Below are 27265 nucleotides of genomic sequence, written 5' to 3' on the forward strand. Positions count from 1 at the left end.
GGGTACATGAAAAAAATAAGGATTTATACATGTTAGTGATGGTTATTCTGTCCCCTACTCGTGTATGGCTAATGTTTGATGAAACAAGACCAAAGGGATCGATGCCTTTACCATTGGACCCACTTACCTGAGAATGTCCCTTTGCTGAGACACTCTTTTATCCGATTGGCCTTCCTGACGTGAAATGCTTTGGTAATCTCCTGGTTCATGAAGGCTTCCTTGTTCATGATGTTTTCCACCATCATCCTCAGATCAAACATCTCTAGAAGCTCTGCAATCTGAGCCAGGCCCACCAAATCCTTCTCCTTCTCATCCAGTTGTCCTGTATAAAGGAACTGGAGCAGGGTCCGAAAAGGGCCTGGCTGGACGGATGAGTCCATTCTGACCACGGTGATGGGGCTCAGCCGCTTGGAGACAGGATTGACTTGCATCTCCTTGTGCATGTCAAGGAACCCCTTGCTCCAGCCTGACAAAGTCTGCATCTCTGGAATTGAGCTCTCAGCTTCCAGCCCCAGACTCTCCTGTTGGGACAGGCTCTGGCTCGAGGACTTCCACTGACTGGTCTGAAGTGTCCTTGGGGCACCTTCCTCCCTTTCCTCATCCGGGTTAAGGCTCAATGCCTGCCCCTGGAAATCCCGGCTCTTCTTCTCTTTCTCACCAGCTCCTTCACTCGAATTTGGGGTTTCTTCACATTCCATTAAAAAAAGATCATAAAATTTGGAAGAGGAGGTAGCGAGGTAAATTCGATGTGCAAAGATGTGCTCCTGGTCCTGAAGGATGAACAGGACATCGGCACACAGAGGATTGTCCAGTAAACAGGCAGCTTCGCTCATCCCCGTGGAGGGACATTCTGGAACTTTGATGACTGGTGGAGGGGCTTTTGGAGGTAGGAATGGTGCCTGAAGTAAAGGTTTCTGAACTTTCTTTAGGTGAGATTTCCAGAACTGCAGGTGTCGGCGAGAAATCAGCGCTGCTCGGATTGCATTGTCAAACACATCCTTGATGCCGAACTGGTCAAATACGCTTGTCTCATAGTATGGTATGCCGAGTTCCTTGGCAACCTCTCGGCCTTTTTCTGGGGGCAGAATATCCCCTCTCTTTATGGGCCTAGAATAGAGGATTTAAAAAATTATAATCAGCCTCATTTTATTTTATTGTATTTTTTTTTGTGGGTGGAGGTGCACCGTTCCGGGAAGTACTGCAATACCAGGTCGATGTGCGGAGTGGATGGAGCAAGCTCCTATTCCATCTCCCTGCTCCAAAAATCCATTTAATATGTTGTCCTCGGATAGAGGATGTATCAGATACTAAACTGATAAGAACAGATACTACACTTGATCTTAGCCAAAAGGCCGGGAATCAATAATCAGCCTCATCTTAGGGAAAAAATGGCAATGAGGGCCTATCAAAGTACCTGATTGAACTGTACCTTTAAAGTCCTAAGCATAGTTTAAAAAATTTTTATTTGAAGATTTTTATTTATTTATTTGAGAGAGAGAGATGGAGTACGAGCTGGGTGGGGAGGAGCAGAGGGAGAAGCGCACCCCCCATGAGAGGGGAGGCTCCATCCCAGGACCCCGGGATCATGACCTGAGTTGAAGGCAGGTGTTTTACCAACTAAGCCATCAGGTGCCCCTCTATGCAGGCTTTTAAAAAGGCTCTTGAAAAACCTATCAACCTTAAGTCTTCCAAATCTAAAGGATTTCGGCCAGCAGGAAAAGAATGCTTTCAGCAGTAACTACAATAACTGAAGTATCAGCCATTTACTAGCTATATGGTCCTGGGCACGTTACTTAAACTCTTTAAGCCTCAGTTTTCCTATCTGCAAAATAGGAATAATAATAAATATCCACATTTTAAAGGGCTCCTGGGTAGTTGAAATGAGACAATATGCTTAGCATGGTACCTGGCCCACAGTAAGCAGCTAACAAATATCAGCCGTTCCCACAATTACCACCATCACCACCTTCATCTTTGTCACCAACACCTTATGCTTACATTTTGCTTTATAACTTTGTGACGAATCCATATGCTTTTTCTCATTTGAGCCTCACAATAATCCTACAGGTGTGATTTTTCATTCCACCTTTGGAAGAAACTGAGGGGGTTTAAAAGGCTTGCCTGAGGTTACATTTGCAAGTTGCGGAGAGGCCTGTCAAGCAATTAGGGTCTAGAATCCCTTAGTTCTAGACTGGTTAAATGGTCCACATCCAACAGCCCATTAGGTCCCTTCCATCACATCTGTGAGCCTCCTTTCACATCTAACTGCTTCTCTTCTCTTCCATGTCTGCAGTCTTACCCTCATCCTCTTTTGCTTGGACTAGTGCATTAGCCTATCTGTCTTCAGACTCTGCACATTTTAGCTCACAGAGCTCACTGCTGCATGGAAAATCCTTACATAACACAAGTATGACTTTAGGCTGGGATTCTTTTTAAAGATTTCCTCTGGATCCACAAAGCCCATGGAACAGTCTATGGCCTTTAGGCCGGTACACAAGGCCCATTACAATCTAATCAAACCCAAGGAGGCCAAACCTTTGGATGCAGTGTAAGCAGAAGAGTGCCATGACTATAGTGTAACATGGTAAAAGACAGGTTCTGGAATATAAACAAGATGTGTCCAGACACACTCTGGATTCTGGAAGACGCAGAGGTGACAATCCATTCTGTAGATTAGCTCTGAGATTTCATAAGGAGGCGGTATTTGAGCTAAGCCTTGAAGAGTTTCACCACTTAGTGATTTTCAAGTCAGTCCCAGGAACCAGGAGCACAAAATGCCCGGAAGAGCCAATCTGGAAGTTCAGCCTTTCTCTCTGCACACCCATCTGCTTTTTCCTTGCCTTCCCTCCAGGTCTCCAAGTACAAATTCTAACCAGTCTTATATTTCTCCTAAGACCAGTCTTCCAGAGCCCTAACTCTCCTCCAGCTTTCCACATGCCTGTGGTTGTGAGGCCCCACTATCTTAGCCTATTCTTTCCCACAGAAAGTTCTGGATGCCAGGGCAGTCTCTCTTTCACCATGAGCCTCCCTGTGTGGCTTCTAATATGCAATGCCTAGTCTACACATTTAATAGGACTGTGAAAATTCAGTTTTCAGAGTTTTCAGAAAATTTATCTGAAATGCATCAAGAACATCAGAAATTGTCAAAAGAAAGTACCATTTGCTTTTGCTGTGAGTGTAAAAAGCTGTCTCTACGAAATTTTTGTAATAAGCCTATTAGGCAAACATCAAAGGAAGGTATTAATATCAACATTTTTGGGAAACCCATGCTCTTCAGCAAAAAATTTAGTAAAACATAAAATATATATAAAACTATTTTTTATGAAGGGAATATGGAGGGGGTATGGGATTTTTTTAAAAAGATTTTATTTATTTATTCATGAGAAACAGAGAGACAGAGAGGCAGAGACATAGGCAGAGGGAGAAGTAAGCTCCGTGTGGGGACCCTGATGTGGGACTCAATCCCTGAATTCCAAGATCACAACGTAAGCCAAAGGCAGACGCTCAACCACTGAGCCACCCAGGCATGCTGGGGGCACAGGTTTTTAAAAACTCTTATTTCCCCCTCAAATTGGTACCCACATTTTCTACAGAGTCAAACAAATCCTTAAAGGTGATTTTTAAACTTGTGACCCTTTAAAAACATAACTAATAGAGACATTTATAAAACAGTGTTGCTGTTTTGCAACTATGGGTCCATAGGATTTTTAAAAACTAGACACTGGGGTTTTGGGAATGAAATATTCTCAGAGGTTGGACTGAGGAAAATGAGATGACTAGGATGTGTTTATTTGTATGAACCTGATATTGCTGGGGCCAGGAACTGTGGCTAACGCATCCCAAATGTTCATTAACTTTATTATAATAATCATAATTTCAAGAATGACATTATAAGGAGTAACCAATATTTTGTTCAGTGTTTTACAAATTTCAAGGCACTTCTATTCATACCATGTCACAGTGGAGGAATTCGCTTCCAGCACTGGCCAACCATTTTACAAAAATGGGTTCCTTACCTAAGAGGGGATGGGACAGCTAGCATGAAAAGGGTCAGGATTAACAAGCACATGGCTGATTGATGGGATCCCAGAACCACTGAAGAGCACAACCTGAGGCTACAGAGACATCTGTTACCTCAGAATTTGAATTTGGCGAGCACAGCAAAATACTGAGTCCCTTGGCTTACCTCGCTAAAGGGCGTCTGGCTCGATTAACAGCTTCAAGATCAGCATAGCGGAGATCTAGCTGGCAGCCAACTAGAACAACAGGTGTGCGAGGGCAAAAGTGCTTGATTTCTTGATACCACATGGTTTTCACATGATTTAGGGAATTGGGATTAGCGATCGAAAAACAGAGGACCACAACGTCAGACCTAAAAGGAAATCACAAAAGAAGCTGGATTGCCTTAAAACTTTTTTTTTCTTTTATCATTATGGTTCCTCCCCTCCCCCATCCATCTAAGGCTATACCATGTCACAATAAACAAAACAAAACAAAACAAAACAAAACAAAACAAAACAAAACACGGGTATTAAAATACATCTCGGAGTCATGCAAACAGCCTGAGAAGCCCCCACATTCCAGCACCAACACAGCCTGAATTTGTTTTCAAACTGCACTGCAGAACACCTATGTATTGAAGTTTCCAATGATGTTATTTTACAAGATAGATGATTACCCAAACTTGATTCAGTCCTGAAGCCACAACATGCTGAACTATTTCTGTTTGTCACAAGAAATAGTTTCAAGATAAAGTAAAACAATAAAACTACCTTTTATCAGTTTAAACGTAAAGGCAATGATGACTCAAACCCAATGAGATAAAGCAAACAGTTTAAACATTACTGAAAACATAACAAGTATTTGCTGTACAGGGTCAGCAAATACACAGAAGGATTTCTGCCCTTCTTCCCACTTCAGTATACATGTAGAGAGCACAACCACTTATCTGTTTCTGAAAAGAAAATGTCCTGAATTTGCAGGGATTTTGACTCTCTACTAGGTAGATGGCAAGAAGGTCGTATTTAACAGAAAGCCAGCAAGAGTCAGGTGGATGACTAATAAGAGAATGTTGGAAGCAGATTTCTCAAATGTTACATATGACACACAGCAGGTAAGTGGAGAAAAGAAAAAAGTACTTTATAGTCAATTTTGACATAAGGATCTTCTATTTTTATATAGTAACTTACCATTCTAGAAGCCAAAGAACCGTTTTACAAAACAGTTGTTCAATTATGGTGTTTGACAGCTGCTAAACGGTATCTTTAATAAGAATTACAAGCCAATCATTCTAGGTCAAAATATGCTGAATGGTGACTTTGAAAACATTGAGGCAGAAGAACATAAAGAATAGGAAAAATTATGCCCAAGGATTCAAGACTATCTTACAGCTAAATTCAGAAATAAACTCTTACAATATTATTAGATGTTAATTTATTGCCTTTATTATTTATGTAATGAGAAGAATCAAGTCGATGAATCAAAACACCTTCTTTTTAAATCATTAATGAGCTTTCCCCCCTACATATCAATGAAGACAAACAAATATATCCAGGCAACCATAAAATTTCTAAAAATAATCATTTGCAATGCAGAAAACTGCAGGGTGCTTACATTAAATGTAATTCACAAGTTGAATCTTTAAATTTATATCCCAGAAAAACTGCACCAGACCACAGCAAATAGAGGGGAAAATCCTGAGATTAAGATATTTACAAATTATAAAAGAGGACCTAGGACTCAGAGTAGATGAATGTATTAATCTGCATGTTTAGAATGTCCTTGAAATAGATATTATCAGAGATTCGTAGACACTGGAAAATAGATTATGTGTAAAAATATGCATAAATATATAAATGAAAGGGAAGCATGTCTTGTCTTCGGGATTCTGATTTAGTTAGTGGAATATTCTGTGCACAGCCTTACTTCTAATCAGCATAAATAACGGTACCCAGGAAAGCCAAGAATGCTTTGAATTTTACATTTTTTAGGAGCTGAGTTTTCTATTATTCATAATCCTATTTATATAGGATATCTGATGCAGCTCCGCTCTAAGCTTCATCCTGATCATAAAACAAAGCCACCATGAATTTTGGCACAGTGAGATTAACATGGCAATCTGTGAGGTTCAATATTATAGAGAAAGAATTGAGGAAATGTATCCAGCACGTAAATGTGGGATAGCATGTATATGCATAAAATTGTTCTAATTGGTGCCTATTTCCATATTGAAGCACATGGCTATAAAGGAAATATTCTCAGAGCTTAATTTATATGACAGACATGTAGCTAAATGTCAATTCTGTTATCTAATTTTATGATACAGCAGGTGAGGTTTTGAAATCAGAGCTGGCTCGGTTGCCAAGGTTACCGTGATAACACTCATGCCACTGAACACATACTAGTTACTATTCAGCTGACCTGTAAACAAGTACAGACAGGACCTTGGGGGTTGGAAAAAATGGAATCTCTTGATGGTAGTAGCATAATGCCATCACACAATACAGGTCCGGAGGGCCCAACCTCTAACTGTGTCGCATCAATATCTCAATGCATGAAATGCTGTTGGAAAACTAGAAAAATAATTCAGTGTTCTGTAAATATTTTGCCTCAAAAGGATGACAGTTAAAGAAAGAGAAGAGGCTGTATTGAGAGCAATACTACCTCTGAGGCTAGAATAACGTATTGAGTCAAAATTCTATTTGTATTTTCCTTTTATTAATGCTCATTTAGGGGCTCTGAGAGTGCCTCTCCATTGGTTTACACTGAAAGCAGCTAAAAATTAAGATCATATTTGACCTCCCAACTTGCTTCACTGTCTTCGGTTTAACCTTGTTGGTCTAAATACAAATGCAAGTGAAGGAAACATGATATACAAATTATGGAGAATCCCATTTTTCGGTCCTACCCTAAAAATATAGTACTCTAACCCTGATTCTAACCAAAAGGCTGGGAATCAATGGATGTAGTGACGGATGCTGTTTTGATACATTTCTCCTTATCCCAATATTCTTTTCTAATCCCTAATTCTCCACACAGCAGGATCCTCTGCAATATAAACACCTTTACAATCAAGTGACTATTCTGAGAACGCCCTGTATTCCCTCTCGATTTTGAGCTGCCTTTTTTTTTTTTTTTTCTATCTAGTCAAGGAAGGCACAAGACCTGCAGCTAAGAATATCTCCGGCTCTAGGCAGAATTCCAAGGAACTAGAGATATTAAATAACTTTTAATCAAAACATTCATTCCTGTGTGGAGACTGTTCAGTGTCTGACACAAGCTCGTGTTTAAAAATGCCATTCCTATGAAAGATAAAAAGGAAAAGGCAGGTTCTAGCATTTCCACTTCTGTGGCTCTGTTACATTTTTTTTTTTTTTTTTTTTACTCTGAAGAGTTGAGTTTAAAAATAATTGGGAGGGGGAGGTGTGATGAGGTCGTTCTCACATACTATGCAGCAGGGTTAGCCTAGAAATGACCTCAGGGTTCCTATTTCAGCTGTAAAAAGAATCTGGTAGGGTTTAAATGGCGTCCTACAGCTATTTGGAGTAGAAAGAACAGGAATTTGAGAATGCAGAAGCAAAGCACAGAGTGGTCGAAACTCTGAACGCCAGAACTTAGAATATTGAGAAGGGGTAGGAAGAGGTTTAGATTTTTTTTTTTTTTTGGACCTGGAGAAGTGGCTTTTTAAAACAAAGCCAGGATTACAAAGGATTTATGAGTGCAAGGTCTCAGTTGCTTGCCTATGGAATGTTTATTTTGGGGAGAAAAATGTAATTTCTTTTCCTTAAGGGGAAGATATTAATATAAACATTTCTCCAGAGTACAAACACATCAAATAATGCCAGTGGAGTAATATTTTGAGTAGTTGAGTCAAAAAGAATCCACGGTCAATCTCTGTGTTGAAACAATTGGGAATCTCACTTCACAGAGAGGTGGGAGGTGGGGAGGGGATCAGAGAGAGCCCAAGTCCTCCCAAAATGCTGGAGTTGATAAAGCCAACCTCAGCTGTATTAGTTTTTCTTTAGATATTAAACAAATAAGACAGCATGTTTTTTTCAGTTATCTTTCAAGGAGACCACGGACCAAAGATAGCATGTAAAAAAATTGCAAAGATATTTGGATAGTATAAGGAGTGTGTGCAAAGTTGGGGACAATCTTTGTTGAAGGATGAAAGAAAAAAAGATCTGAAAACAGTGCATCTTACCCACATATCTTAGCTCAAGCAAGACTTGAAACAGCAAAAGCCATACAAGTTCCCAAGGCCTCTGTAATGTCAACAGTGAAATAGAGCCAACCAACATGGTGGGGAATGGTCAGAGGAGCAACCAGAAGGTAGACTGCTTTTCTGACGTGAAATACCAAATTCATCCTTTGAAGAAGTGGTTGAAAAGGGTAGAGGGTAATTGTGACACTGCGTTGTTAAGAATGGACTTCCCAAGTTCTTTCCTGTCACAGAAGTGCCCTCATCCTCCTTGGTTTATCTCGCCTTTTCTAGTGCCATCCACCCTGCCACCTCTTGGTTAATCTTGTCTTTCCTAGTGCCATTCATCCTGTTACCACTGCCCAGCTAAGGAGCTGCGTGAGGGTCTTGCATTTCCTTTACCTGAGAGCCCAACACTAGGCAAATCTCATGAACCCTAGTGAAGGTTCGTGGTTCCAGCTGGTCCTCCAGATAGCTGTGAGTGGGACTGCTGAATGCCCTTCTGCCATGGGCCAATTCTTGCTTTGTCTCTTGCTGACTAACACTTGGTGACCCATAGTAAACCAACGGTTTCATTGTCTTAAGTTTCACTTGGAAGTATCTCCTTATTAACATACTCTTTAAAGCCTTTTGTTCTATGGTAGGATCCTATCTCTTTACACATCAGTACTGCCTACCACTTCATTTTTTTAGTAGAGACTCCTATATCCTTCATACTGGTAGAGATCATGATCACATTTTTTGAAGATTTTATTTATTTATTCATGAGCAACACACACACAGAGAAAGAGAGAGGCAGAGACACAGGCAGAGGGAGAAGCAGGCTCCATGCAGGGAGCCCGATGTGGGACTCAATCCCTGGATCACACCCTGGGTTGAATGCGGCACTAAACCGCTGAGCCACCTGGACTGCCCAAACCGCTGAGCCACTCGGGCTGCCCTCATGATCACATTTTAATGGGCTTCTTTCCTTTGTCAGTGTACACAGGTTCCCTTCTGGCAAAGACTCAAGTAGGAGACTCTGACCTCCCCCTTTGAGGCTTCAAGCTTCCTTCTCCCACTATAACCTCTGTAGGTTCTTTACAGAAACATTTTCAAAACCATTCATGTCAACAACACACCTTTCATGCATATAGTCTGACAGCGCTATGCAAACAGATCAAAACAGCACAAAACAGCTGGGAGCATGGCAGAAAAAGGGAATGTGTAACACGTGGCTTTGGAAAATTTTAGTAGGGAAGCAGCCCGGTGTGTATGAGATGCAGAGGGAGTTGTCAGTGATCGGTGAACATAACCATCGGGAGATGAATGGCTCTGTAAGCTCATACTCATGGAAGATGGAGAGGTCTGTAGGGGAGCGCCTGGCAGGGGGTCTGGGGAGAGCAGGGCAGTACCATGCAGTGCCCTGGATGTGAGCAGAGAAATCAAGTCAATACTTTACCAATAGCAGTGAGGCTTCTTAAGTACAGATGTTATGTGGGGAAAACTGTCAAAACACCCTGCAATATATCCAGATTTGGGAGTGATTAGCATGCGCAACTATTTCTTCCAAGCCCATAACTGCATGTTTAGTAGGAAGCAACATTTTAAAACAGTCTTCCCCCACCCTCCAAAGCTGAGGCCAAAGCAGTGCTCACTCTTATGTGCAGGAAAGCCGTATCAACATCCCACCAATGCCACCAAACCCTGAGAGACTCAAAACTTGAGTCTTAAAAAATGGTTGGTTCTTCTATATCACGATACAAATATCATGGAGGACCTTGGTCCTGCCATAGAAGGTTGTGGGTTATCATCCAATAGGAACTGGCTGTTTTTCATTCAACTCACCCCATTTTCTATACTTAGCACTCTATGGTCCCTGTAATATACTCTTCCATCTCTCACAATCATCAGAAAAAGTTGAATGCATGTGAAATCGGGTGAAGCACAAGTAATTTATTAGAAGAAATAGCTTAAGCAACCTTATTTAACTCCTGGTCAATGACAGCAGGAAGCATTGACATAAAGAAGGCTTGCTGAACAGGAGGAGGAGAAACTGTGGTAATAAATTCCCTCCTAACACCATCTCTCATCCTCATTCCTCTTTGGCTTTCCCTGAAGCTAAATGACAGAGGAACTTCCTGCACTGTTCACTTTTTCTTCTGAGAGCAACACTAGCTGTAGATAGAAGAAAGCCTCCCTATCAGCTTGAATGCCAGATGGAAGGTCTCTGGGATTAACCTCCCTGACTCTTCTGAAACAAATGTAATTAGCAAGATCATTCCACCCCAACAGGAAAAGGAGTTTACCCAGACTGCTTGGCAATCCTCTTTGAATCTATAAAGGTACAAGGACTTGTCAAGTCACTTATCCAATAGTAATAAGCGATCATTCAATCATTTCTTCCAGCAATATTAACTGATAATGTACTATGTATTGGGTACTCTCCTAGACATTGAGATATAGCAATTAATTAAAGATACAAATCACTGTCCTTGTGCTTATTTTGTATTCTAGTGGAGAACAGAGACAATAAGCAAGAATAGAGTAAACTATGTAGTGGGTTAGGTACTGACAAGTGCCAAACAAGGAATATAGCTGGAAAGGGGGGACAGAAATATTAGGGACAGAAGATGCTTTTGGAATGAGGTGACCAGGGAGAAGGGAAGTGAGGGAGCTAACATGCTATCTGGGGGGAGAAGAGAAGTGAGGGAGCTAACATGCTGCTATCTGGGGGTGACATGGGGGGTGGGGAACACTGTGGAAAAGGAAACAGCTGGTGCAAAGGCCCTGAGGCAGGAAGTCTCCCTGAGGGTGAGGCGATGGGTGAAAAAGCAGGAGCTGAGCTCAGGGAGGCAAAAGTGGACCAAGGTAGGAGGGCCTCATGGGATCTGGTTCTTATTTTGAACAAACATTAGGGGGTTTTGAGCAGAATGACAAGATATAAACTATGTTTAAACAGGACTGCCTCACCGCTATAATGAGAAATGACTAAATGGTGTGTGTGTGTGGGAAATGTCAGGGGGAAGATGCAGAAGGATGGGACCAATGAAAAGGTAATCCCAGGAGAGATGATATGACTTTAACCTAGGAGCAGCGCAGGTGGTGAGAAGTGGCCACATTCCATATATATATATATGTATGGGGTGGGGTGGGAGGAGCCAGCAGGATTTGCTCATGGACCGAGTGTGGGACATGACCAAGAGGTATCAAGAATGATGTCAGAGTATTTGCCCTGAGCAAGTCTGTCTTCCCTGCTCCTGGTGCTGACGTGTGGAGTTGAGCATTTCTAACACCGAATTGTAATTATTTATATTGCTGACTTCCCCACTGTACCGTAAGTTTCATTTATCAGGGCTTCTGTCCCCTTCCTATTGTGTGCCACACAGTGCTTGTGACAAAAAGAAGCCCCTGATGACTGTGTATCAAAAAAAAAAAAAAAAAAAAAAAAAAAGGCCTTATAGATACTGAAGGATAAAGGGCATAGATGTAAATGTGTCTGTAGTCCTAAAATCTAAAAGAAATGAGTTTAGGTCTAAAATAAGTCAGTTCAGGAATATGTTAGGGTTTTAATAAGGAGTGAAAACAGTATGTGAGCTATTATATTTCTTCAGACAATTACTGCTGAAAGGCATATAATATCTCTGGTATACAGCAGAGAATAACCAGTTAATATACATTTTTTAATTATTGGAATTTATCTAAAAAATCCATTTACCCCATCTAATTGGATACTTTCATAACACCAAGATAATAATGGATTAATGATCTCTTCATGGAACCAGATTATCTCTAGGAGCAAAGGAAGTGGAGAGAAACAGGCAGGTTACTTTCGGGAAGTAACATAGAATTAAGGCTGAAGGGAGTAAGTACCCTCCATATCACAGGTCATCTTATTTTTTATTTTTTGTTTCTTAAAGATTTTTTATTCATTTGAAAGAGAGAGAACATGCGTGAGCAGGGGGAGGGGCAGAGGGAAAGGGAGAAGCAGAGTCCCTGCTGAGCAGGAGGCCTGATGCAGGGCTGGTTGATCCCAGGACCTCAGGATCATGACCTGAGCTGAAGTCAGACACATAACCATCAGAGCCACCCAGGCACCCTAACCATCATGTTTTTAAAAAAACATGGCAAAAACTAAAAAAATTAAAAAAACCCAAACCCCCCAAAACAAGACAACTCCCCCCCCCAAGTAAAGCAGAAAGATAGCCAAGGTGATAAGTTGAAAAGACTATTTGCTAATTTTCTTTATCTTTCTATAATTCAGCACTCTGTCCTTCTGACTATATTCTCTAGGCTGGGGGCATAGGGGGGTTTCCAGGGAGAGAAGAAAGTGGTGGAATGGTTTTGGACACCTAATGAAAGGCCAAAATTCAAATTGTTGATAAGATTCACTAAGAAAAATATCTGTGTAAATGTCCTGTGAACCTTGCATACCAATTATTGTCAGACAAACATGACTGTGGGTTCCAAAGTCACCAAAGATGTATCTTGCACGTTGCAGCTAATAAGAATGGCGGAACATTCTCATCAAGGGAGGTTTTCCTTTTGGCTTCCCAGCTTGTGTCCTTTATTGAAACGTTAACTGCTGAAAGCTAGCGATAGAATTATCCCCTGAAGACACTGCAGAATTACTCCACAGTCTCTTTCTTCTTACCACTTAATTTAAAAGGGAAAACTGCACTGGCTGAAATATATTTCTTCATCACAACATTCCAGTATAAAAACACCACAAACTGATGAAAAGTCAATGCACTTAGCTATTACTTGACCCAACTTGTCAAGCTTGCAGCTATTAAGCAGTAATAGGAAAAAAAAGGTAAAAAGAAGGCACAATGCAAGACATCAATAGATTGAACAATGCATATGTCCCTTATTCTCTCTACCCATGTCAGTGGCCTCATTATTTATGTTTCTATGGCACCTTGTGGGACATCAATGCTTTTCTGGCCTGAATCACGAGGGACTGTCTTTCCTAGCCATGTGACCAGTGTTTGGGCAGCAGCCAGCCTCCTTCCAGGTCCTGGAGCATGAGTGACCCCAGCCATCAATCCAAGACCTGTTGCTATCTCATTTGGCACTGCTGTTTCACAAGGACAAATTCATCCTGGGGACAGGGCTCGGTTGGATAAAGAAATCCCAGTTTTCTGGCGTTTTGTCTTCTGGTCACAATACAAGATGGACCAGTTCAGAGCAGGAAGGACAGTGTGGGACAGCAGGCCGAGGGTGGCACAGAGCATGGCTTATTTTCTGTGTGCCGGATGATATCACTGCAATCCTATGCTGATTGTTTTGGTGCAGAATCTATACATTTCCACCACATTTAAGTGTTTGAATCATTTGTATGCATTTAGTCTAATGCATTTTTGTTCATCTGTTTTGAGTAAGCCCAAAGCAGTAATAATGCACCTTCAATTTTTCTACTTAATGCCCTCGTCTTTGGGCAAATGGACTTAAAGTGAGCAAATATGTATACAGATATATCTATATACATATTTTATAAAAATATATTTATAATAGAAATAAATAATTATGTATATTACAAAATGATTCATGTAAAGATCTTGAAATGACACCCAGAAAAGAAACAACCTACAATGGGAAAATTTTTAGTATTAATACAAGTTATCTTCTGTTTAAGAATACTCATTCAACCAAGGCTTTTTGAAAAGAACTTACAAATCTAAAAATCTGAGGGGAAGAGGTTGTATTGGGGATGTGGCTCAGAGTACTTCCCTCCTTTTTCTCCTGGCCTTACAGCACATCTTTTCATTTGCTAATTCATTAAGGAGAGCCTAGGTACCAGTGTTTTCCATCCTTACCACCCTCATGGTGGTACATGATTTGTGATTCTTACTATAAAAAAGTGCAAATATAATATTCAATCTAGTAGAATAGTTTGGAGTTTCGTTACAGTGATATTTCCTTGTAAACGCCTTAGAAGATCCTGCCATGTATAAGACTGATTGATTATATACATTATAATTGTTAGCTAACATTTATTAAGCTCTTCTCATGTTCCAGAACCTTGGCATTGGAGAGTAAACATAAAATTCCTGTTCTACAGATACTAGGAATAACAGCATATGGGCAACAGAAGAAGATGATGAAGGAGCCCATTTTCAAACAGTGTGAGCATGGCTATGGTAGAGATTTGCCAAGATGCCTGTGGAACATAAAGGAGAGACATTTCACCTGGATTCCAAAAGTGACAGGGAGGGGGAGAGAGTATGGAGGGAACTTCTGGGAGTTTGTGACTCTTGTTCTAAATTCTTAGAATAGTCATGGTAATTAACTAGGTAAAGAATAGGTGGGTGGAGGTGTAATTTCCATGTGGATGTAGTGTGTGTTTGTGGGCCTACAGGCTACAGAGAATGCAGAACTGAAAAGAGTCTGTTGTGTCTGGAGCAAGACATGAGGCTGGACAGGCAGGCTGGGACTCAGTCCAGGGAAACCAAGCGGGGTGGAACCTCGAACCTGACAGGCAACGACCTAAAGGACACCCCTAGCCCACCTCTGCACCCAATTCTCAGCCAGGGTGACTGCTTACAAAATGGACAAGGTCATTTGTATACTCCCACAGGTTATCACTGTACTCTCCAGTTCCAGAAGGAACCAACTACAAAAGCCCATATTGTTACTATTTGAGGGAGAAACAGGGAAACAGAAAACTTTCAGGGAACATGGTGTCCTCTATTCAGCTGTCACAGGGCACCTGGTCCAATGTATCTTCTCTGAAAAAGATACAAACATAACCACAGCCAAAGTCACAGGCCTCTTGGTCAGACTGATGCACACAGCTGAGGGCTTATCTCTGGGGAAGGGGAGTCAGCATGATTTGGGGAAAATCTGATAGTGTTCCATCACTGAGCTTTGAGATTCTAGAGCCATTCCATTTCTCACAGTCATCTCTTCAGGAACTGGTCCCAATTTTTTTCCTCCTAAGTTCACACAAATGATTTGTATTTTCAATATGAATTAACTTTAAGTTCTTTAAATAATTAAAACATATGTTGTCTACCATGCACATTTCATAAATTACTTTGCCCATAAAAATACCTTCATTAAAAAAAATACTTGAGGTATACCATTTAAATCCAATAAACCTTGTAGACTTAAAGGGTCCAGTCTGATTAGTTCTAACATCCATGTGCACCCCAATACTATCATCCCAATCAAAGCAACAAACATTTCCATCACCTCCAAAGTTTCCTTGTGTCCCTTGGTAATCCATCTGTCCCCCTCCCTCTTCTTTTCCAGGCAACCAGTGATCTACTTTCTGTCACCATGGATTGCATTTTCCAGAATTTTATAAATGGAATCACACAGTCTGTGCACCTTCCCTCTGCTTTCATTCACTCAAGAGCTCTGTCTCTAATCTTAAAGAGATTCTTCCCTTTTGGCTGAGGTTCAGTAAACAGTGTTATAATCATGATGATTCCATGACAGTGTGTAACAAAGCATGGCTTGTGGACCACCTGCTTTATAATTATCCAGGGACTGGCTAAAATTTCCTGCTTTACCTCTCCCTAGAACTCTGACATCAGAATAACCACCATGGGCAGGCATTCTCAAACCTGTAGTTTAGTCTAACCTCTTGGGGAACAGCTATTCCTGATCCTTGGTCTAGCTAGCTCTTCTCTTCTTCCAAGTCTTTCTACTTGTTTTTTTTTTTTTTTTTTTTTTTTTTCTTTTCTTTCTTTTATCTTTAAGTGGGATGTTTGGGTTACTTTTCCATGTATTATGTACATTGTAAACTTTTGTCCTTATGCTGCTTTGCTTCCTATTTCTCAAGTCCACCATTGGGGCCAGGACTTAGGTGAAGAGAATACTGAGAGTGAGTGGGACTCTTTTATCTCAGATGCAAAATTCAGCGAGGTGCCAAAAAATTGCAAACCAGATGCCTACTTTATTTTTCAAAGAATGAATAAGGCAAAAAAAAAAATATCTGTGAACAAAATGTCAAAATTTTAAATAAAGTCAGGACCAGTCACAGTGCCATGCTGAGCCATACTGAACTTGAAAGAAAAAATCAGTGATCCTATCTTTTAAGAGTTATTACTATTTTTATTTTATGCCCAAGGTGAGAGCTCGTTGCCTCAGCCTAGTCTTGGCCCAGGCCCACCTCTGCTTGATAGATTTCCCCGTCCAATAGGCTTTTTGCTGTCCTGAAATCATCATTAGAATGTTACTTCTGGCCCAGCGTTTATAACGTGCTGTGGACAAGAAGAGCTAATTCAAAGCACTCTATGTAGACCCATTAGATGCTTCCTACTTTTCCCCTTTCCATTAACCACAAGTACAGACAATCCTAGACAAAGACAAAACACTGGTTGCTCACAGTCGTGAATTTTTAAAAGAGCCTCAACCGACCATTCAAAATGGAATGTATTCGTGGTATGTCTGATTACATGTGCCTTCAACGTGAAACTAGACCTATCTCACCTAAACAGACACACAGAAACCATAGCTCTGATTAATGTTATCATTTAAAACATGTACTGTACCTCCCATAGGAGCTAACAACATTTGAGAAAAATCAATGTGGAAGAATAATCTGTATTAATAAATGAGTTCCAACTGAACAGAAAATATGTCTAGAAACGGTGGGGTATGAGGGTAAGGTTCTGGAGACTTTAGTTAAATGTTTAGGGGAAAGCATGCCATGGAGAGTACTCATGGCTCCCACTCACTTTCAAAAAGTTCACTTGGATGTATCGTGTTTACTGAAAGTCAAGCACTTGTGTTTAGCTAAAGAATGAAGCCATTTGTTATGTATTAAAGAACTTAAGGGCCACAATGGCACACGAGAGCTGGTGACAGATGGGGAATGCTGGTCTTCACTGTCCACATAGAACAGCATAAGAATCAGACTGGACCAGGAATAAATTCAAGGTAAGTTTGTCATTAGTCATCATTTCCAGCCATAACAGCATGGTAGAAAGGGAAGTTATGGGCTCTGGAGTCAGAGAACTAAAGGAAAAGTTCACTTCTAGTCTTTCCTAGCTGCCTGACCTTGGCCCCTTCTGCGCCTGTTTGCTTAAATGTGAATGAGCCTACTTTGCAGGGTCACCAAAAGAATGAAATGGTAGAGCATCGGACACAGGCCTGGCTCATAGGAAGCCTTGATCAAACTGTAGCTGTTATCACCACCTCCAGCACTGTAGGCTGTATGACGTATTTGAAGGTTATCTGATCCGGAGAGAGATCAACGGTGGAGGTTTTCAAGGAAACAACGAAATTTGTAGTTATTTATGTGTGGTGTGACTACAGGAGAGGGGCAGAGGGCCCAGATGTCCTGTGGGAAGCAGAGCCCATCCTCTCTGTCTGCATACTCCGTGCCAGGTATGTAGCCTCGAACATTTCATTCTTATAATGGGCCTGGGGAAAAATATCTGGAGCCATAGCCCTTTAAAAAGAGGCAGTCTTCTTGCCAAAAAAGAGCAGTTAATCGCAGTTTAAAAGTGAGGATACAAAAATAAAAGACATGGTTACTAGGTACAGTTTTGTTCTTGATATTTTAAAAGATCCAGAAAAGAGCTTCAAAGGTTCATCCAAAGTGGGCAGAAAGTAGGTGGTGGGAAGGAAGGCTACAAGGAATTGGAGTCATTCACTCCAGGCAAGAGAGGGTTTGACAGATGCCAGATGTGTTAAGTGTTAGGATGCTCACACTGCTCTGCTAGCTCTTCTCTCCACTGAATAATAGAAGGACTCCTATGCTCAATGTTTTTCCTTGGTTGGATGATTTCCCTTCCTGAAGCAAAGGGGTCAACCAGGCGACCTTGTGAGATCTCTTTTAAGCCTTTGCACAAATACGGAGAGCAAAGAGACACCCAGCTCATCGATGCGGGGGTGGGTTCCAGCTGCCTCTGTGTAAAGTGAGGTTGAGGGAGCTTGGCACAGAAGAACGGGTGGGAGCCAGGAGTCAGGCAGAGGTGGGTTTGACTCTGCCTCTGAAATTCACTCTTGGAGAAGTTATGGTAGTAAAAGAACTCAACTCTGTCCTCAGCTGTAGCTGGAGATAATCTCTGCCTTCTAGGGTTCCTGAAAGGATTAACTGAAATAATGTTGGCAAAGCACCTAATATTTTGACTGGCACATGTAAGCCTTTGATAAATTGGAGCTGTTATTCTGGTTGGTTAAAAAAATGGGTTGAAAAAATAATGCCCTTCGGCTTATAGTTATATCATGCTAGGATAGTTACAAATTCAGGTAGGCAGACCAACACCATGTTGGCCCACAGGATCCATGCTGCCAAGTAGAGCCTGTCCATTCCAGAGGATGTTTGAGGGGACACCTTAGTAACTACCCTGGTGCTAAGAAGCAGAGGACGCTGAAGACAAGGTCTTAGGCATCTTCCTAGGGCTCTGGTTTCGATCACTGTCATCACAAGAATCAAAGGAATTATTTTAAAGAGATTCCAAATACATTTCCTACATTACCAGGTCTAAGTAATATACCATGTCCTACTGACTTGTCATTCACATCAAACGCAGTAAAAACATTCATCAAAAAGCAGGTTTGCAAACCAAACTGATTGTCAAAAATGTAATTAGTAGGATTTTTTTCCTTCATGAATGGTACAAAGCTAAAAATGGAAGTCACAAAGAAGTTAACCAGCACTTGCAAAACAGTGAAATACAGTGGCCAGCACGCTATACCAAGTAAAAGGAACTCCTTTTATGATCAGACTCTTCTACAAAATGTAATTTCTTGGTGCTACATCAATGTGTAATTACATATTTAGTGTTACAGAAAGATGCTGGAGGCTGAGAGAGAACGGCTCTGGTTTCTGTTCTTGACCCGTGGTGGGGTCTGTGGCAGGACGCCTGCAGGCTGTGGAGAACCAGAGAAGACAGAGGAAACACAAGGTACAAACAAGCACAGAAACTGAGGCCCATGGAGAGCTCAACCAGAAACACAGGAGTGTTTCCTGAAGCCCCTCTGTGTCACAAGGAGAATCGAACTTGGCTTGAAAAACGCATCCTGTTTCCATCAAAAGGGGAACAGGTTAGAGCTGATAGAACCAAACACCACAGACAGGAGAGCAGGACAATGCAAGTTGAACTGATGGAGTCGCATGAACAAGCAGCTTATTTTTGTTGGGAGTGAACAAACACAGGCATGCCACGTTGTAAAATGACTCCAGATACATCAGGGAGCTGGCTGGATGAGGCCTAGTGGAGGTGCCTGTCAACGTGAGATCTATGCAGGCCATCGTGCCATTAAATCAGTCCCAAGCAGGAATCTCAAACAATGGAGCAGCCCTTATATAACCAAAAGATAAGAGTTACATTATGGGGCCAAGTGAAAACTCGTTCTCTTAATTGCATAAAATTCAAGTGGCAACAAGCCTCTGAGCTGGTTACACAGTCTGTAGCTGTTAAACCCAAACACCTCAGTAAGTTCACCACCAGGTCCATTGTTTTCAGAGAGCTTTTTAAAAGTGAGGATACAAAATGTCCACAGAAATCTATTGCATCCATCCTTACTTTGCTTGAAGTCATCATTTTATGCCGCTTTCTTACAACCGTAGATGTTACAAATCCGACTGCATGGTACTTACATACATGGTACTTTATCACAATTTTGGGTAAATGTGGAATAATAGGGTAAAAGAAAAAAATAAAAATGGCATCAAACAGAAGAATCAAGAACACCACAGAAAGAAAAGAAATGATAAAACAGGAAGTTCGAGGAGAAGAAAAATATCTACAACACTGGATATTAATTAGCCTCAAAATCCTCATTACCAAGGGGGCATTAAAAGCAATGTTTACTTGTCATATGCCTCTCTCTGAGTCCCCATGAACAAACTGGTCTAAATGGCAGATTCTTTCAGCGAATAACTTCTCAGGAATGGGACTAACCCTTTCCTCAAGTTTATGCAGTATTTTAGACCATGTGGACAAATGCCAATAAAAGTCCATTCAGAGCCCTCAGAGAGCTACCACCTTGAAGAAAGAGAGGTACCTTTAGAAATGCTTATCTCAGTATGGAGGAGGAACTCATGGGATGGAGTATCTAATCCAATCCTGTGAGGCAGCATGACATTCGATGTTAACAGGGGGCAACTTATCCATGACATCTAAATCTAAACTTAAGATGAAATGTGTTCATTTACAATTAAGGGGTAAGAACATCTCCTCCTTATCTGGATTTTGATAGCTTATAATACATTCACCAAAAGAGATCTTAAGTTACGGTGACAAAAAGAAGTTGCTAAGTATTTTAAGGTACTTTGACATGTTCCTAATCATATCGGTGTCCTTCTAGATTTACTACAGGGATTTCACCGGATTTTTCCTTCTTCTGGGTTTTTACTTGATTTTTCATGTAAAATAGACAGCACTTCGGTTCATTTTGGAAATGTGCCTCATGAAGGATTTCAGAGATATTTTTCTTTCTTTTTAAAAACGACCTTCAAATAAAAATAATAGACTTTTCAGATAACAAAGCCCAAAGCAAATAACATCATACTCTGCTAATATGGTCATGAAAAGACCAAAGAGACCTTCTGAAGTGGAGTGGGCAAGTGCTAAAATAACTTAAAACATTCTAGCAAAACGTAAATAAAGTACCATTCAGGAAAACAGCAATCGAAGCAGCCCAGGGCTAGAGAGCACACCAGAATTCTCCAAAATCTTCCCAAGTTAACTAACAGTCGTTGTTTTAAAGGAGGGACTTCCTGGGAGGGACCTAGTGTCAAGGCAGACTGCTTTTTTTGACATCAGAAAACAATACCATTTTTCCCCCTTTTTTTTTCTTAAACGCAGCTGCAGAACCCAACACGTTTCAAGGCCATATGATGGGACTTTCTTTTGTTGATTATGAAGCAGCTGCCGGTTTTGGAAAGGAAATTGTACTCAAGCTTAACTGCACTGAACTGGTCTTGGTTTACCTGCCATATGCAAAACGCCTGTCTTTGTGATGATCTCCAAAAGTGTCCCAAAGCCTGAGAGAGACGCTCACTTCATCAACAACATCCCGGGAACGCTCCAGGACCTGCAGGAGAGACAGGGCATTCCTGCTCAGTGACATTCAGAGGCTCCTCAGGAAAAAGACACTCAGCACCTTCAACCCCACTTGTTCCACATGCATTTAGTTTTCCCCCTTCCTTCTAATAGGACTTGAGCTAAGTCCTAATTCTCTTCCTGGAATCACATGACTCAAACCCTCCTCATTCAGGACACTGCACCCCTCTTCCCAAGTGTGCATTTTGCTTTTGTTTTCTCTTGTGGCAGTGAAAACACCAGCTTCATTTTGTGTGCACAAATCACCCCTATCCCCTTTTGAAATCAGACTGGCAATAGCAGTGATGTGCCCTTGGAAGTGAAACTCAGCCCATCTTACCTCCTGGCACACTCGGTACTGGTCAATCGCCCACACGGTAGGCACATGGGTAGCCAGCAGCTGATACTGCGTTAGCGTCGTATTACACGCTCTGGCACAGATCAAGCGTGTCTTCCCCACGGCGTTGTCTCCCACGACCACACACTTGATGGTTTCAACGTTCGGTCTTTCGTAGTCCATGTCAGTGTCCATTTATAAAACTCTGTAAGAAGAGAGCGACAGAGCAATCAAGGACGGGAGGGGTCCAGGCCCTTCTTTGGAGGTACCCAAGCATAAGCAAGAAGTTTGGAAGTTCATATGAAACCTAATTCAAAGTCAAGTTTTCTATTTATGCCTCACACAAGTACAAAAACATCGCCGGACTGTTATTTTGACCCCAAACGGTTTATTCCGGTTAACATGTTATTTTCTCCTTGGTTTTCTCTAAACACAACCTGCCTACTGAAAATCCATCCAGGCAAGTCAGGACTGCTGGCACACATTTAGAGCTCACTAGCTACTCGTGTTGACCCACTAAAGAGACCGGTCACCTGCAGGTTTAACTAAGACATTGGGGCGTAAGCAATATTAGCGTCCCTGACAATATTAGCACCCACACCATCACAGTCTTCCACTGACTCAGTATCGCCCATTGAAAAGCAGTTTACTGTAGGTTCTACGCTATCATGGTGACTTAGAGGAGGATCCAAGGTGCAAGCAGAAAGGATTACTTGGCTTTAAAGAAGAGTAAACTGTAAAACTGAATTTTGATACATTCATAAAATTAATTTATATTTCTTCATCTATTTTTATTAAACAAATTCATAAAAACAGTATCCTAAAGTGGGGCACCATAAAGCAATATATTTTTGAATTCCCTTTCTCTCTGTGTTTTCATCAAGAATTCTGGAGCATATGGCAAAGAATGATTTTACTGGGATGGGAAGCTAGTTCGGAATCCTCCTGAAACCATCAAAAAAGGTTTAAGAGGGTTTGAATGAAGGGTCAAAAGGAAGAGAGAAAGCTGCTGTCAGTACTGTCTGCCCCCGCTTCCCTGACCCCACCCAAGGGCAGTGACCTCCAGAAATGCAAAGCAGAGTGCTTCCCCGCAGCAGCTGGAGGGGTGACCAACCATGTAAGACTTTTAAGATTTTAATGAATTATAATTGCTATTTCAAGGAAGTCTATTGTTAAACGAAGAAAACGGGTTAGATGGTCAGTTTTCTAAAAGATTTATTTATTATTTTAGAGAGAGACAAAGAGCTTGTGTGTGAGCAGGGGAGGGGCAGAGGGAGAGAAGCAGACTCTCTGCTGAGTGTGGAGCCCAATGGGGGACTTGATCTCAGGACCCTGAGATCATGACCTGAGCTGACATCAAGAGTCAGAAGCTTAACTGACTGAGCTACCCAGGCACCCCTGGATGGTCACTTTTAACAAGTTGATAGTGATTTTAATGGCCATAATGGTCAAGAAACTGTCCAGAGTAGGGCTTAATACATAACTGGGATTCAGAAAGTGTTTAAATCACCTGATTTGAGAAAACTGATAATTTGGATAATATGAGATTAAAGAGTATAGAGGGAGAGACAGAAAGATTATTAAATAGAATGAGTGCTTTTTCCCAGTTAGGACCACCTGAACACGAGATTGTCTCCTGTAACACCATCACAGGAGGTGTTAAACCTGAGGCTAGAGACTATTTGGCAAGAATTGAGTGAAATGATTCAAAGAACAGATGTGTGGTGAGGTTAGGATCTGGTCTGTGGTTCGAATGCTGCAGAGAGGCTTAAAATAGATACCTCTTCCCCACCTAGCAAATGCAGACTCTGAAGGTGCTGGGTGGAGAAAGAGGCTTAAGAAAAAAACCTTCAATTCTGATGATCATCCAGGTGAAGTGAGATGACTCCTCAAATTGATCTCTTCAAAATCTGGCCTGTGGTTTACTAGTTCCTGATTTCATCATATAATGTGGAATTAAGCCTGACTTTGGCATTAGATCAGTGGTCCTTAAATATCTGCCAGAGAACATTTAGCAAAGTCTGGTTGTCACAATGGGGTTGAAGGAGTGCTACTGGCTTCTAGTGGGTAAAGGCCAGAGATGCTTTGAAACACACTACAATACAAGGGACAGCCTCCATGACAAAGAATAATCTGGCCCCAAATGTCATAGCGCTGAGGTTGAGAAATCCCTGCCTTACAGGGGATGTGGGTTTGAATCCTGGTCTCCCCGTTTTCCAGCCCTTTGCCATTGGGCAAGATATTTGCATATTTAGCCTCAGCTTCCTCATCTGTTAAATAGGAATTCTAGTACCAGTCTCCTCAAGTAGTGAGGGCTAGGTGAACTGATGTACCTGACATAAGGATGACCCCAAAGATGCTAATCATGAGGGTGAAGGCAAACACTTTGAATTGACAACAAGAATGAGTTCAGGTGAAAGACCAGAATTAGATGCAAAATCATAAACCTAATAAACAGACATCTATTAAGAAAGGATACATTTTTAGTAGAGCAATTAAAGAGTAATTCACTGAAAAACAAAGAATGTTTAGTACAAGATGGAGCATAGCTGATGTTATGCAAAGAAGGCAGAAAAAGTTCTAGGTGGGAGTTGGACCTTGTTAGCTAAATGACAACGCAGTTGGGAAGGTAGGTTAAAAATAATTTTCTAGGGTATTTCTCGGTTCTAGAATAAACATGGTAACACTTGTTATTGATAAGAAACTTGATATGTTTTTGGTGATACTACTATGGGGTACCCTGTGTCAGAAAAACAGGATCTGTTTACAGCCCCACAACTCTGGAGGTGGAATATTTTGATTGTCCTAAGTGGTGGAAAACCCTTCTCTCTTTTTTTTTATTTTTTTAAGATTTTATTTGTTTATTCACAAGAGACACAGAGAGAGAGAGAGGCAGAGACACAGGCAGAGGGAGAAGCAGGCTCCATACAGGGAGCCTGATGTGGGACTCGATCCCGGGACTCCAAGATCATGCCCTGGCCCGAAGGCAGGCTCTAAACGGCTGAGCCACCCAGGGATCCCCTGAAAACCCTTCTCTTTTGGAAGCGAATTTTATCTTTTTAGGTAGATAAAAATCATAGGGAGCCAGTCCTTAAAACTTGGGGGCATGTTTGGAAATAGACACACAAAAAATGTATGGTTGGTTTTCTTGTTGGCTTGCAACCTACTTTGGAAAGCAGCCTCCCAAAAGGAATCCCCCAAATAATTTAAATCATGGCAGTAATGGTGGCATAGCTGTGTAGCTTTCACAGAAGACTACTTTGAAGGGGATAAAAGCCTTCGGTTTGATATGAAGACTATGATTACAAAAATATCATTACTTATTTATAGACACATCTCATGAGTAGTCCTAAAAAGAATTTGTGTGTCAAAGGTGAGAATAACATCCGTGGATCCTCTAATTTTTAGCAATCGGCTCAAAACCGAAGTGGCTGCCAAAGGTGCTGAGCCTTGCAGAAAAGGGACGACAAGTAAGGGAAATAAAAGGCAGGGCTGAATTCAACACTCGTAGCCCAGTTCATCCACTTTAGACATGGAAGTTCCAGGAAGGGTTTTCTGGATTTCCAAAAGCTGAAAAATCTCGACTTTGGGGTAGAGATTTTATTCTGTGGTAATCTAAAAATACATCTACACGTGTATTGTGAACTGATTATCTGCTACACATAAACAAACATGAAATTACGATAATTATAAAAGTATGCAATTTTGTCCTTCTTTACTTGTTATGGGCTCTAATTTATTCATATCTAGCACTCTTATGGTTGAATGAGCTCTGAGGACCATCTGCTTAATGATTATCTGGTTTCTGATTTTTATTTACCTAGAATGAGAGCAATAAATATTATTCATTTAACACTGTTACTAAATTTCACCACTATGGTGGATACGCATTTGTCTTTAGGTATCTATCTGAGGAGACAAAGAAAATAATAAAAGAAGAAGTCAGAAAGGACTGACATTGGTAACCTGTTACTATGGCAACTTTGTAATCTTAGTCAAAACTGACATGAACATCATTTCATACTTTCACTGAATCCTCAGGACATGGATGCTGACCAGTAAGTGCTGAAGAATGTACCAGCACATTCTGGACGTCAGAAGTGGGACATTTATTTAAGACTGGCAAACTGAACAGGACAATGTGGGGGTGTGGGTGGGAAGTGAGGACTTGGTGAGGTGGCATAGGGTGGCTGCCCCCTGGGGGCTGGGGCCACCATCCACCAGCTGCTTAGAGACTGTGGCTGTCCAATCACCCCACATGCCCACGTCACGATTACTGTCATCTTCTGGACTTCAGGTCCCTGCTCCCTGTCACCACCAAGTCGGCCTTCCTGCTGCGTCCACAGGGTGATGGATGCATCTGACACTCTAGCCTCACAGACCCTCCACCTCTTTGGCACCAATGACCTTCCCCACACACTACTTGAGCCCTGCATACTTTTGGTCACGTGCTGGATACTGTCAGCTAGAAACATTTTACCTTGGAAATCGTGTGTTTCAAAATCCTTCTCTCAAAGTAAAAACTCCTGTATCTTCACAGCCTGTGCTAGGAGAAATGTGGTCACGACAGCAACTCTCATCAGGAGATGGAATCTATTTCCCTTCATCTTGAATTTGAGCTAGCCTTGTGACTGTGTGGCCCAATCCCAAAGAATGTGGTGGTGATGTTGTGTGAGTTCCAGAGTCGGGGCTTCCAGAAGCCCTGCAGCTCCACCCTCACGCTATTGGAATGCTATCCTGAGGCTGTCATGTAAGGAAGCTGGCCTAGCCTAGCAGAGGAATGGAATTCACAGTGAGAATAATTGAGGTCGCCTTGCCTATGGCTTCACCGCATGCCATATAGTGGGCTACTTGAATCCTCTAGCCCAGACAACTCTCCAGCTGAATGAAGCTTTTTGAGTGAGCCCGGGTGAGGAATCCCCTAGCCAATCTCCAAATTTATGATTATTGTTTTAAACCACCAAGTTTTGGGGTGATTTGTTATGCATCAGCAATTAACGGAAACACATCCATTATACCTTGGGAAAAATCACCAGAACCTTGACTCCTCCTATTTTTTAAAAAATATCAGATTATAGGTCCCTTTTGGGTGGATGATCTTTCCTACCTAGGGTTGATGGATCATGCCAACTTTCTCCTCACCATCATCTTCCACACCTTTATTGTGTGTGTGGTAGGCAAAATAATGTCCCTCAAAGATGTTCATGTCCTAGTCTTTGGGATCTGCAAATATGTTCTGTTACATGGCATGGAGGAAATAGAGTAGCAGATGAAATTGAGCTGCTAATTGGCTGACTTTTGTATAAGGAGGTCATTCTGGATTGTGTGGGTAGGTCCAATGCAATCACTCAGGTTCTTTCACGTGGAAGAAAGAGGTAAAGATCAGAGTGTGAGAAATATATGAAGATGCTACACTGCTGGCTTTTGAAGGTGAAGGCAAGGGCCATGAACCAAGGAATGCAAGTGACCTCTAGGCATTGGAAAAGGAAAGAAGACATATTTTCTCCTAGAGCCTCCAGAAGGAATGCAGCCTACCAATATCTTCATTTTAGTCCAATGAAGCTCATTTTAGACTTTTAACCAACAGAACTATAAGATTATTTGCTTTAAGCTACAAAATTTTTGGTAATTTTTAAAAAAGGTTTTATTTATTTATTTTACAGAGAGAAAGAGAGAGAGAGAGAGCGCGCGCGCATGGGCACAATCAGGGGGAGGAGGGAAGGGAAGGAAGAGGAAAAG

The 27265-nt window shown here is 41.4% G+C and overlaps 1 protein-coding gene and 1 non-coding gene across 20 annotated transcripts in view; both read right to left on the reverse strand.

The window, feature by feature from the left end:
• Positions 1–27265, reverse strand: part of RHOBTB1 (Rho related BTB domain containing 1) — a 117907-nt gene that overhangs the window by 16362 nt on the left and 74280 nt on the right. For 18 of the 19 annotated variants that reach the window (XR_005357853.1, XM_038534022.1, XM_038534014.1 and 15 more), the window contains 4 exons: positions 21530–21731; positions 21078–21181; positions 4187–4372; positions 128–1107 (listed from right to left, as the gene is read on the reverse strand). Coding sequence is in view for 18 of the 19 variants with exons in the window: in XM_038534022.1 (XP_038389950.1) it covers positions 128–1107; positions 4187–4372; positions 21078–21181; positions 21530–21721 (1462 nt within the window). In the remaining variant the exon portion in view is untranslated. Of the gene's footprint in view, positions 1–127; positions 1108–4186; positions 4373–9641; positions 9700–21077; positions 21182–21529; positions 21732–27265 lie in introns of those variants that run through there. The other variant, XM_038534027.1, reaches the window with a different exon arrangement.
• On the reverse strand, positions 1174–1364 carry LOC119871714. The gene has a single exon (XR_005358706.1). It is a non-coding gene; the product is annotated as a U2 spliceosomal RNA (small nuclear RNA).

This window comes from Canis lupus, chromosome 4 (assembly GCF_011100685.1).
Source record: "Canis lupus familiaris isolate Mischka breed German Shepherd chromosome 4, alternate assembly UU_Cfam_GSD_1.0, whole genome shotgun sequence".
NCBI classification, from domain to species: domain Eukaryota; kingdom Metazoa; phylum Chordata; class Mammalia; order Carnivora; family Canidae; genus Canis; species Canis lupus.